The sequence below is a fragment of the Zootoca vivipara genome, chromosome 17, assembly GCF_963506605.1.
Source record: "Zootoca vivipara chromosome 17, rZooViv1.1, whole genome shotgun sequence".
NCBI lineage: Eukaryota > Metazoa > Chordata > Lepidosauria > Squamata > Lacertidae > Zootoca > Zootoca vivipara.
In genome coordinates, this window is record NC_083292.1 from 28,405,224 (window position 1) to 28,418,181 (window position 12,958).

At 50.0% G+C, this 12,958-nt stretch overlaps 1 protein-coding gene across 1 annotated transcript; it reads right to left on the reverse strand.

The window, feature by feature from the left end:
- Positions 1–320: 320 nt before the first annotated feature.
- OVOL1 (ovo like transcriptional repressor 1) lies at positions 321–12,655 on the reverse strand. The gene is made up of 4 exons (XM_035099178.2): positions 11,938–12,655; positions 2,557–2,747; positions 2,006–2,192; positions 321–1,101 (listed from the first exon to the last, which is right to left on the reverse strand). The coding sequence occupies exons 1-4, from the start codon at positions 12,035–12,037 to the stop codon at positions 803–805; spliced, it is 777 nt and encodes a 258-aa protein (XP_034955069.1). The 5' UTR covers positions 12,038–12,655; the 3' UTR covers positions 321–802.
- Between the last annotated feature and the right edge of the window lie 303 nt (positions 12,656–12,958).

Sequence of the window (12,958 nt, forward strand, 5' to 3'; positions counted from 1 at the left end):
TCACTCTGAAGAACAATGCCAAGTCCTAGGCCTGAGGCGTACACATTGGCGTGGGGGAAGCGGTTGCTCCGGGTGCAAAATTGTTATGGGCACAAAATTTCAACACCCAGTGCTGCTTCAATACAGCTTTGCGCTTCCGTTGCTGGGTTCCATTGCAAACAGCTTCTTCATGCGAACCAGGAAGTGACCTCTCCAGACAACAACTCCTTTTTTTAAATTTCTGCAGCTGCGATCTCCTGGGTGATGTTGACTCCATTAGGCAGTTGAATGTGCATGCATACTCCATCTATTTCCCTCCCGCCCACCCACCCCTTCCACGTGGCCCCGGGCACTGGCAACCCACGCTACGCCACTGCCCACACAGCCAACCTCCCCTTCCATTCCCTCAAAATAACTGGGTTTTTGGAGGGCAGGTCCTTGGAGGAATTGAAGGCAGGAACTGGGAAAGTCTCGTTCCTGGGCCTGAAAGCCACTTTTGAGTTCATGCTCCGGGTTTCGCTTTCTACACCGGCTCCTTCCTCCCGGAGGAAAAAAAGGACATTTGACTTCATACTTCCAAAATAGTCTCTTCTCCTTTTCCCTCTCGCTCTGTGCCGCGATTCAAAATAAAAATGTCAGCCCTGTCTCCCGCTTGGAGACACACCAGCATAAGAAGTTTTGAGAATCCCTGAGCTAGGAAGAGTGTTGTGCTTGCCAGAGGGGGTTGGGGCATGGAGGGCAGAAGAGGGGTGCCAGAGGATCACGGGACAGGAACAGGCACTTCCTCCCCCCCACCCCATGCAAGAACACTCAGGCGCACATTTCAGAGGCATGGCCCCCCCTGCAGCAGAGTGGGCACCGCGCCGGCGTGGACAGAAGCAGCTGTCTTGCGCGTGGCCTTGCGCAGCAACGGGCTGTCGGGGTGGCGTTCCTGGAGGTGGCGCAAGTGACTTTCCTGGCTGTCGGCCGTGGAGCCGCACTCCTCGCAGACGTACAGCTTGGCGCGGCGCTCTTTGTAGGCGTAGCTCTGCTGCACCCCATGGATCTTCTTCAGGTGAGACTCCAGCGAGCAGCGCTGGGTGAAAGCCTTGTCGCAGAGGTCGCATTTGTAAGGGCGGACGCCTGCAAGGGGTGGGCGACAAAAGTTCTTTTTTTTAGTGCACCGGTGGACACAAAACACAGTCATTTGGGCGGGAGAAACAGTGCAATTGGAAAGCTTGAATGTGTTGCTTGAAACAATGAGATTATCAGAAAAAGAGTTAAGCACATTTTTTTTATAAAAAAAAGTTAATTTAAATCAACGGCAAGCTAAAAACCAGATGGAAACACATGACAGCTCATGCATGTCTGGACAGGCTTGCATATACAAAAACAATTTTATCAGGTTGCTGAAAAGGGCACAGGGAAGGTGCCAGTCTGATATCAATAGGCGGGGAGTTCCGAAGTGCAGGTGCTGGCACACTGAAAGACCTGTTTCTTACAACAGCAGAATATGCTCCATTTCCACACTTAAAGCAAACTTTCCAAATGGTATTAAAGCACCTTCTTCTATGGCTGGGACCCCCCTCTCATTCGTCTTTGGGCAGGCAGATCAGTAACTGCTGCAAAAAGCAGAGCACTTTTATGTGTACTCAGAAGGGTGTGGTACTTTTGCAGCTGCTACTGAACTAGGGCAGATCCATGAATGAATCGCTGCTGCATAGTAGAGAAGAGTAAGCGACTCCATGGGGGCAAGACCTAGAGGAGCGGCTCTCTCTGGTAGGTCTTGCCCCTATGAGGCAGTTGCGGAGACTAAAGGTCCCCTCCTTCCCACAGCTGCCCAAGTCTACACCTCTCCAGAGTTTTCTCCAAGCAATCTGAGACTACGCCCAGCATGCCTGACTTTGCTCCTCCCGTTTCACGCCTCTCCTGGTCCAGGGAGACCAATGGGGAGAGGAGCTTGTCTCAGGAGGAGGGGGAGACACCCGTGCTCTTTCACTGGCCTGGGCTCAACTCTGCTGTCAAGGAAGAGAGAACCACAGCTCACCTGTGTGTGTCCGGACATGGCGCTTGAGGTCAAAGGTGTCGTTGAAGCCCTTGTTGCAGTAGGGACAGAGGTGGCGCTTCACCTGACTGTGGCATTTCAAGTGGCGGTTCAGCATGCGCTGGTAGGAGAAGCCCTTCTTGCAGTAGGGGCAAGAGAACTGTTCCCCAGGGCCATCGCCTTGCGTCACCTGCAGGGGGGGGGAAGACAGTGGAAGAGGCTTTGTGAGACTCACTTGCACACATGGAGCCAGAGGGGGGCACGGAAAGCTGCCCTCAGATTGTGCAGATAAAATATAACTGCTAGAATTCTACAGGATGGGGTATTAGTGTGTGGAAACAGTCAAGATCCAAGGATCCCCACGCACGCACCTCCAGGTGGTGGAGATGTCAGGCGCCTTTCTTGGAGCCCAGGAATCTTCACTCGGTCACAAATGGTCGGAAGCCAGGAGCAAAACGCGCCTGGCGCCTGGCTAATTTCGAACAGACCCTTCCCCCTAGCAGCTACCTGAAATCCCTTCAAACGTAGATCTCCCCCTCTTATCAAGCTCATACCTTGATCTTGGGGTGCAAGAACACCGGCTCTTCATCCTGATGCACCCCACTTGGGACCTGGGCTGTGCAATGGGGCTGGGCGGCCGTGTAGGTGGAGCTCCGTATCGTCATGTCCAAGGGCATCGGGTACGACGGCGGCTCGGCCACCGAAGGCTCCAGGTCCTTCCACAGGGCATAGCCGCCCAAGGAGACTGTGGGGTGGGAAAGGGAGTGGTCACTTCCACTGGTACAAGAAGATAGAAACAGTCACGCTGTAGGAAGCTTGCACACAGGACCTGGGTGCAACAGCCCCTCTCTCTGCTTGCCCTTCCTAGCTGCTGGCCTTCAGAGGGACATCCCTGCCTCCGACAAAGGAATGTCTCACATTCAGCCAAGATCTCCTGTCCTGTAACTCAATCCCGTTAAGTTAGACATGCCCTCTGGGACAGCAGCAGGGAGCAAGTCTTTGACTCCACGGAGGGGACAGGCCAACAGTGGGGAACCTGTTGCACTCCCAGTGTTGCTGGACTACAACTCGCCCCAGCAAGTAGGGCTAAGGAGTAGGGATGATGGAAGTTGTTGTGGTCCAAGAATCTCTGGAAGGCAAGACATTCCTCACTGCTGCAATAGCCCTTCAAGGACCTGAGAAGTGCCATCTTGTCCCCCCCCCCCCGGTCAAGGTTTCCCAAACTTGGGTGTCCATGGATTAAAGCAGAGGTTTTTAAACTGTGGTCACCAACCTGGTGCCCAGAAATCTCCAGCTGGTCGCAATTGGACCCACACCAGTAGCAAAATGCGCCTGGCGCCTGGCTAATTTCTAACACGGCCCGAGGGTCATCAAGTCCAACCTCCTGCAATGCAGGGATCTCAACTAGAGCATCCATGGCATGTTGCTGGACCATTGGCCAGGCTGGCTGGGACTGGTTGGAGACGAAGAACACCTGAAAAGGCCGCAGGTTCCCCACTCCTTAGTTCCATTGAATTCAATGGGGATTATTCCCAGGTAAGGGGGTACAGGATTACAATATGTGTTCACTTAATCCTTAAACCAGAGATGGGGAGCCTGTGCCCCATGCCACCGCAACGACAACTCCCATCACCCCCAATTAATATTCTAAAGTATTTTAAATGTGTTTATGGGAAGGAAGGTTATTGTTTTGTTGCTTCTGTTTTGACTATTTATTTGTGCTTTTATCTTGTGAACCGTCCTGAGATCATTCGATGAAGGGTGGTATATATAAATCTAATAATAATAAATAAAAATAAAAATAAATGGGCATTGGCCATGCTGGCTGTGGCCAATGTGAGCTGGACTCCGAGAACATGTGAAAGGCTTCCTCAACCCTGCCCTAAAACTAAGGCCACTTACACACTGTATCTTTAAAACACATTTGAAGTACATCCTTTCCCTCAAAGAATTCTGGGTATTGTAGTCCCCCTCCCCACAAAGTTACAATTCCCAGCCTACAGAGTTACAATTCCCAAACGACAGTGGCCAGTGTTCTTTGAGGGGAATGAATCTGCTCTGAATGTGCTTTAAAGGTGTACATAGCCTAACTTTAATTACGTGGCTAATTAAGGAGTGGAATAAGTGGATGCAATACTGAAAACACACGGAGACAGGAAGCGTAGAACAACACGTAACACCCATCTCCCACCCCAAGGTGCTAGTCCTCATTACAGGAACACAACTGAACATGTCATGGGGTTCCCTCCTCCATCCCACCACCGCAACTGGCCCCCTTCCCTTCAGCTACCACTACCACCCTCACCACCCAGGGTCGGTTGTAACAGCAAGTAAACAGCTCAGAACCGGTTAACCGGGATGTTATTGGAAAGTCCAACCCAGCCCAGGTAGTTAATTAAGCGTTTCCGGGCCGGCGCCACAATTCCATCTCTTGTCACCTGCCTGGGGGGGAAGCGGGGGGGGGAGGGCACATGTTGCAATCGCCCTCCAACCAACTGGAAGCACATCGCCCAGCCTTCCCGTTCTTCTCCGTTGGAAAGAGAAAGAACAGCTCAGCACTCGGCAGCGGCCAAGTGGGAGTCTCAAAAGGCTCATGACACAAAGCCAGGCTCAAAAGGCAACATGGAGACAAAAGATGCCCAAGTTGTACAAGCTCTCCTCACCGGGTCTGCAGAAAAGGGCTGATCAATGGCCAGCCAAAGGCTGATCGGTAGCCGGAATGGGGCTGATCAACGATAATTATATTAAAAGAAAAAAAACCTTAAAGTTTCAGATTCACTTTGCGGATTGGAGAACCCATTTGTACCAAACTTCTTTAAGAAGAAAAATCTCCACACATTTTCTTTCTTTGAACCACTTTCTTTGCAAGGAAACAGTATTAAGTTTCATGTGGATTTATCCGTCAAGCAGCCCCGGAGTGAACTGGCAAGCTATTTGAAGCCTGTCAAATTTGTCAGGGTGTTCCCCCCCCCCCAACTTCTTTTTAATTAAAAAGAGTTTGATGAAACTGTTTTGTTCCAAAGCACTTGCAATTTGAAAGGAGGGTCTGGAACTTAAATCTCCCTGAAATGTCACATCTCTTCCTTCCCACCCACCCCTATATGAATTGCAGATATATGTGTCAAGGCTGGCTGCAGTTACTCAGCACCTCTGCACGTGCTCAGAGGCATTGTACCACCTGGCACATTCCAGAGCTGGACCAAGGTTCCAAGTGAGCCGCAATCAATGCTGCTATTTTTCAAAGTTCCACAAAAAGGAGAGAAGTGTGGTCATCAATGGACGGGGGGAGGGGGGGTGAAGCAAGGCAGAGAGCCAGTGTTGCACAGTGGCCAGAGGGTTAGACTGGGACCTGAGATCAGGGTTCAAATCCCTGTGCAGCCATGAAACTCACTGGGCGACCTTGAGCCACTCGCTGTCTCTCAGCCTAACCTCCCTCACAGGGTTGTTGTGAGGATAAAACGGGGGGGGGACTGTGTGTATGTCATCCAGGGGTGCCAACTTGAATATTGGGGGGGGAGCAGGTACCCCACATAATCAGTCAGAAGACGCAGTGCACACACACTATTTGAATGACAATGCCCATCAAGTGGGGGGGCAGCCTCCTCAAAAAAGGGGGGGCAAAGGGACCTCAGCTCAACGCCACATTGGAGAAAATAGTAAAATAAAATAGCCATCCTCTCCAGATCTTCAGCTTTCTTTCCTTTTTTTAAAAAAGTAATTTCTTAGTGTCTCTGAGCAGGTACAGAGTGCTTCTTTCGCAGAACCCCACCACCACCACCAATATGCACAACTAGAACAATTAGTTATAGCATCTCACTGCTGTGACTAGCAAAGTACCCAGTGTGATGGAAAGGGGAGCGTGTGACTGGGACATGCTGGTCTCCTCTGTGGGAACACCAGCAGCAAGGGCCAAGGCGCCCAATGCCAGCAACGGAAGGTAGTTTTTAACCTCAAACGTCCTTCCTGACAGCTCATTATTTTAGCACCCTTTCCCCAACTTGGTGCCCCTCCAGGTGTTTTGGGCTCTTTACTCTCATCACCCTCTCCCCCAGGCAGCCAGATCTTGCTAGGACTACAACTCCCATCATTCCTGACCACTGGACATGCTGGCTGGGGCTGATGGGAGTTGGAGTCCAGCCACAATTGGCAGGCCAGAGGCTCTCCAGCCTGGCTCTGGGGGGGGGATAGCACAGGGCCTTCTTGGTAGTGGCACACACCCCGTGGAATGCCCCCCCCATCAGCTGTCGGGGAGATGAGTAACTGTACTGTATAACCTTAAGAAGACATCTGAAGGCAGCCCTGTATAGGAAAACTTTTTAATGTGTAATGTTTTACAGACCCACCAAGTGCCCCTATTTTCCAGGGACGTCCCTGATTTAGAGAACACGTCCCAGTTTCTTATTTGATACCGGAATGTCCCACTTTTCCTTAGGATGCCCCTATTTTCACTGGAGAAATGTTGGAGGGTATGGAGTTATTTGACCACTGAGCCATCTGAAGGCAATCATATATAGGGGATTTTAAAAATGTTTAATGTTTTATTATGTTTTTATACAGTGCTTTTTTCTGGGGGGGGGCGACGCAGGGGGACGCATACCCCTAAACATTTTGTGAATCTAAGTTTGGTGGTACAATGCCTCTGAGGGACAATATTTCAATATGAGTAGGAAAATGAGAGTACCCTTTAAAAATTTTTGGAAAAAAGCACTGTTTTTATATATGTTGGAAGCTGCCCAGAGTGGCTGGGCCAACCCAGTAAGATGTGTGGGTAATAAATGGTAAAATTATCATTATGGAATGAGACGTCCCTATTTTCATCAGAGAAATGTTGGAGGGTATGGTTTGATTATGATTTACATATATTGGAAGCTGCCCAGAATGGTTGGGGTAACCCAGTCAGATGGGCGGGGTATAAATAATAATAAAATATTATTATTATTATAATATTAGCTGTAATTGGGGAGGGGGCTAGAGCAAATATCCTCATCCCTGGTGGCCCAGTAACTCTCCCCAGCCCCAGCCCTTAATCTGCATAGCTCCGCCCCAGGTTCGCTTTCTTGGTCACACTAGTATGTGACACAATTACAGAAGAGTGGAATGGAGTGTCAGAATGTGGGACTTAGGGAAGGCACGGTGTGGCTGTTTGTAGAGTAGCAGAGGCACAAACACAGGTCTCTGCCCCAGACAGCTTGCAATCGAGATCAGGAAGGAGGAAACTGCGGAACCTGCAGATGTTGTGGGATTCGAACTCCGCTACGGCTGATGGTGGTTGTTCTCCAACAACCTCTGAAGGAAGGCTACAGACCACTCTCAAGAGAGGGAGTGACCCCAGCCAAGCTACCTCAAAAGGCAGCATGGCCTAGTGGTTAGGGTGTCAGACTAGGACCCCAAAATTGGGTTCCAGTGCCTACTCAGCCACGAAGCACACAACTTCCTCTCAGCCTCACAGGGTTACTGTGAGGATAAAACGGGAGAGGCGGATATTTTATTTTCATGGTGGAGGTTTCAAGGTGGTGTGCATGGTTGTCCCCCAGTTTATCCGCACAACAACCCTGTGGGGTAGGTTAGGCTGAAAGACAGCAACTGGCCCAAGGTCACCTCAGCAAGCGTCGTGGCTGAGTGGGGATTCGAACCCTGGTCTCTCAGGTCCTAGGCCAACACTCTAATCACACACACACACAGCCTCAATTTCCCTCCAGACTCCCCACGGAAACACTTTGCTAGTGAACTAATACAGCTTATAGACAGATTAAAGGCAGGCTGTTTTCCTCTTGGTCTTCAGCAGAGGACCAGCAGGAACCAGTGGAATTCTTTTCCCCATGTCAGCACACTGGAATCTATTGAGGAAGCCAGGAGCAGGCTTCCAGCGTGATTAATTAAAAGCTAATTACAGACTCCCAAGTCAGGCCCTGTGATGCTTGCCAAGACAGACGGGGAGGTTTACAAGCAGAGCGCCAGGCGTCCGCCTAATTCCTTTGGGCTCCCCCTCCATCATCAAGCCAGGTGCCGCCGCCACCACCACCCTGCTGCTCTCTGTGGCCTCATAGCCCCGATGGCCAAACGGAACCTCCAAAGTCAGGGGCAGTCTACCTGCCAATAGACGACTATGCACCTCTATTGCATAACATGCGTTTCATCAAAGTGAAGTGTGAGTTGCAAAACCTACGCCACAAGTGGTGCCATTAAGGGGGGGGGGGAAGCCCAGGGCCCCACTCAGTAGAATGACCAGGAATGCGCACAACACACACACACACACCACACAGAAGGGCTGGCTTGCCACATTCCAAAGTCAGTCCAGGAGCACACATTACTGTCTTAAGATGGGGCACCCTCCCCATGTAACCAGACTGTAAAATTACTTAACCACACCACCGTATTGCTGTAATAAATGTGCTTGTTTTTGAAGATGTCACAAGACTGCTGTTACCACAGACTAAAGCTGTGCACACACGCCATATGTTTAAAGCGCATGTACCGCAAAGACTCCTGGGAACTGTAGTTTTGCCCCTCACAAAGCTACAGTTCCCAGCATCCTTAACAAGCTAGCATTCCCAGGATTTTTGGGGGGGGGAGGGGAGGATGTGCTTTAAATATATGGTGTGTACACAGCCTAGCAGAGCTACCCTTGTGGAAGTGATCTCATACAGTAATGTGGCTGCGTCAAGTTCAGGGTTCTTCTACTTTAACTTACAAACTTGGGTCCAGGATAAACTCAGGACCACCGGATCGCTTATCCTCCTGCCCAATCAATGAGATCTTCTTGTAGCGTCTCTGTTTGTGGTCTCAGATGAGAAGCTCATCGTATCCCCCAGGAACAGAGCATTCAGTACTGTGGACCCAGTTCTGCGGAACTCCCTCCCTCCCGAGATGTGCTTGACTAAGACCTTTCCGCTTCAAAAACCATTTCAAGCAAGTTGTACTACGCCGGTTTATGATCCCCCCCCCTGCCCCCACAATCTTGTCTGTAGTTTTCGTTTTCAACACAGCTTTACTTGATCAGCTGTTTTATTGGTTGTGACACTCTATGATGAAAAGTGGCCTATAATTATTGGAAGTAAAATGAAGTGACAAGCCTGTAGCAGCGTTCTTTAACCTTAGGTGCTCCCTGGATGTTGCCAGACTACAACTCCCACCATCCCTAACCGTTGGCTAAGCTGGCTGTGGTTGATGGGAGTTGTAGTCCAACAGGAACTGGGGGGACCAAGGCCGAAAAACACTGGTCTAGGGCGCAAGTGAATAATAATTAGAGGGGAAAGTCAAGATGCAGTTTCTTCCTCTCTGTTGCTTGCTCCCTGAAGGGAAGTGGCACCCGGTAGTTACTGCACTAACCATCGTTCTGGACCCTGTATTAAGGAAAGGAGTAGGGCCTAGCAGTTAGGGCAAGAGGCTGCAATCCAGAACTAACTCGCAGGGTTTTATTCTATTGCAGAATGGTGAGCAGTGGAGATGCTATGAAGCACTAGTTAGGCCAGGGGTCAGCAACCTTTTTCAGCTGTGGGCCGGTCCACTGTCCCTCAGACCATGTGGTAGGCCAGACTATACATTTGGGGGGGGGGTTTGAACGAATTCCTATGCCGCACAAATAACCCAGAGATGCATTTTAAATAAAAGCACACATTCTACTCATGTAAAAACAAACTGATTCCCGGACCGTCCGCGAGCCGGATTGAGAAGGCGATTGGGCCGCATCCGGCCCACGGGCCTTACGTCGCCTACCCCTAAGTTAGGCAAAGGTTTCTGGTGTGTGTTAGTAGAGGATTATCATGGGCGTAGCCGGGGGGGGGGGTCAACTGCCCTCCCCCCAAATCCAGTAAATAAAAATGTACTTAACTAACAGCTTGGTTCTGCCCTCCCCCAACATAAAGCCATAAATCCTAGCTACACCCATGAGGTTACAGGTAGGTAGCCGTGTTGGTCTGGATCGAAGTAAAATAAAAAAATTCCTTCAGTAGCACCTTAAAGACCAACTAAGTTTTTATTTTGGTATGAGCTTTCGTGTGCATGCACACTTCTTCAGATACCCATGAGGGTTATTGATTTATTAAAATATGTTATACTTTGGGTTTCTGCATGCTTCACGGCTGTAGGGCAGGCAGAAATCCCTCAGGCCAATCACACACACTCATTGGAAATCCTGCTATGCACCCAGCTCAATTTCTGACTGTTGCAAACTACTTCAAACTCCTGCAGTGTTTCTATCTCTCTCTCTCTTTAAAGCAAGGACTGTATTCAAATAAGTCCTATTCGGAATAGGCCCATAGAAATCAATGGCCATGACTACAGTACCTTAAAGTCCATTGGTTACAGTGGGTTTACTCCAAGCAGGATTCAGTTCAGGGCCAGATTTAGGTTTGATGAGGCCCTAAGCTGCTGAAGGTAATGGGGCCCTTTATATGTCCAGCTGTCCTTTGTCAACAACAAATTGTTGCTGTTTTTTGTGTTGAATATATGCTATATGGTAATTTATAGACCTCAGTTATCTAAAGCCATTTGCACATAACAAAATATGTATTTTATCAAAGTAATTGTTGAACTGAAATACAATTAAGTAGTAGTATATCAGGCATCCCCAAACTTTGGCCCTCCAGATGTTTTGGACTACAATTCCCATCATCCCTGACCACTAGTCCTGTTAGCTAGGGATCATGGGAGTTGTAGGCCAAAACATCTGGAGGGCCGCAGTTTGGGGATGCCTGTAGTATATTAATAGTGAAATAATTATTAAGCTCTAACATAAAATGAGTGGGGGCCCATTACTTACAGCAGGCATGTCCAACAGGTAGATCGCGATCTACCAGTAGATCACTGGACGCCTTTGGTAGATTACTGGTAGATCACTGGCTCCCCCCCAAAGAAGCTCAACAGCTTTGGCTCCCCTAAAAAAAGCTAAACATTTTTGCCCTGCACCCCCCCCCAAAAAAAGAGGGCTTTCCTCCTCCCTAAGAAAAACTCAACAACTTTAACCTGAACCCCCCAAAAGAGGGTAGATCACTGCCAGTTTTTAAACTCTGCGAGTAGATCGCAGTCTCTTGGGAGCTGGCCACCCCTGACTTACAGCATAGGGTGAAAATATTGCAAAAACTAAAATGTTTATGCCTTTTTAAAAATTCAGATCGTTTAACCCCAAATCACCACAAACTCCTCCGGACGGTGCTGGCAGAAACACTGACACCTCAATCCGTAGCACGAAGCGAGGCTATAACTAACTTCGGAATTTGCTTGTTTGCATTTGTTTAATTAGCGTGGGAGCAGCAAGAGCGGCGTCCGGAGCGCCCAATCCCATCTTAGAAAAGGCGCCGCCGCGGCCCTTTGAGCCTCGGGTCTTCCCTGCCAGCCAACCAGCCCCATCGCCGGCGTGTTTAAACGCCGCACACTCTGATCGAGCGGAGCCTTGTCGCGCATAACTGCCTTTTCCCAGCATTCTCGGGCGAGCCGCAGGTCTGGATGGCCCGGCGCGCCGCGCAGGTGCGATCCGCTCCAAGAAAATGTCTGTGTGGGAGTTGCAATGAGTAAGGCAGCGATTCCCTTGTTTTGCCTTAAGGTGATTCATGGGGAACGGAGTTATGATCTCCTCCTGCTCCTCCTCCTCCTCCTCCTCACCCACCGCGCTCCCCCTTCCTCCCAGTTTCCCCTCAAAACCCCCCTCCTTCCTCCAGGAAACGAAGTGGGTGGGGATCGGAGCCTCTCCGGAATGCGCCTGAGCCCCGAAGGAGCCCGTAAGGTTGCCCTCCAACGATGGTGGCCGTTATGCGCCACCTGGTTCCGTCCTCTCCTTTCCTCCCCCACCCCGGAGGCATTTTCATCTAAACCAGTTTTCTTAATAAATAAATAAATTTTAAAAATTTAAAACTCGCTCGAAAGCAAAGGTTTTTAATTCTAAAGCTGCGGAGGCCGTTGTTTCGCCGCACTCCACCACATCCCTCTCTAAGACTCACCTGGGACGTAAATCTCGCCTCTTTCTTCATCGGGAAGTTCGCTCCAATTCCTCTTGCCGGTAGAAACGCAAGTTTTCTTCACGAGGAAAGCTCTGGGCATCTTAATTATTTTGATGAGCGCTTTAAAAAATTAAAAAATAAATAAACCCCCGCTACTCCCAAAAAATGGCCTCTTTTCCTTACTCCTGGCCCACTTCCTCTTCCCCCGCTACTTCAAGACAAAACAAAGCCAAAAAAAAAAAAACAGCAACCCTGTTAGTTTAGTGTTGTTTTCGTTATTAACGGGCGTCCATGGAACGTTCAGACAAAAAAGTTTACCGGCGTTCTGCGAATGGAACGTTCAGAAAGACAAAAAAGTTTCCCGGCGTTCTATGGATGGAACGCCCGCGCGTCAAACGTTCCAAAGCCGCTCGGTTTCGCGAGTCCCCACGAGCCGGTTCGTCTTTGGCGCGCCGGGCTGAACTCGGAGGGTCAAGGTACAGCGAGCAAGGTGGGAGGGAGCCGGCGAGGCGAGCAGGTTAAGTCCCTCGCACTTCGCCGTCTCTTTTCCACCTCCACCTCGTCTGGGCAGCGGGTAGTTGCGCGCTCGCGGTGAAATTCGCAGTTGTGGTGGGCGGTTGGGGGGGGATGCTTTTTCCTCCACCCCAACGAGACGCGAGTTCGGCTGTTTGCGCCAGGAGAATGAGAGACTCCAGCAAAACTCGTCCCTCTCCTTGCCTCTAATTAGATCAGATGTTTGGGGGTGTGGTGGGGATGGCGCATGCGTTTGGAAATAACGGTGTCCTTACCTTTTGTTACCTGGCTGCCAAACCGGTTTGAGAGGGGGAAGGAGGGAGGGGGCGGGTGCTTAAAGCACCCACGATTTTCCAGGATGGCGCCTGGGGTTTGGCTGTTGTTCCCCCATGCACACATTTCTCTTTTTTTCTTTTTGGAGGGTGGGGCAATTCGGTTTCTTCCTAAACAGGGGGGGGAGCAATTGCCCCCCCTTGTCCATCCCATGAACCCATATCCTATAATCCAG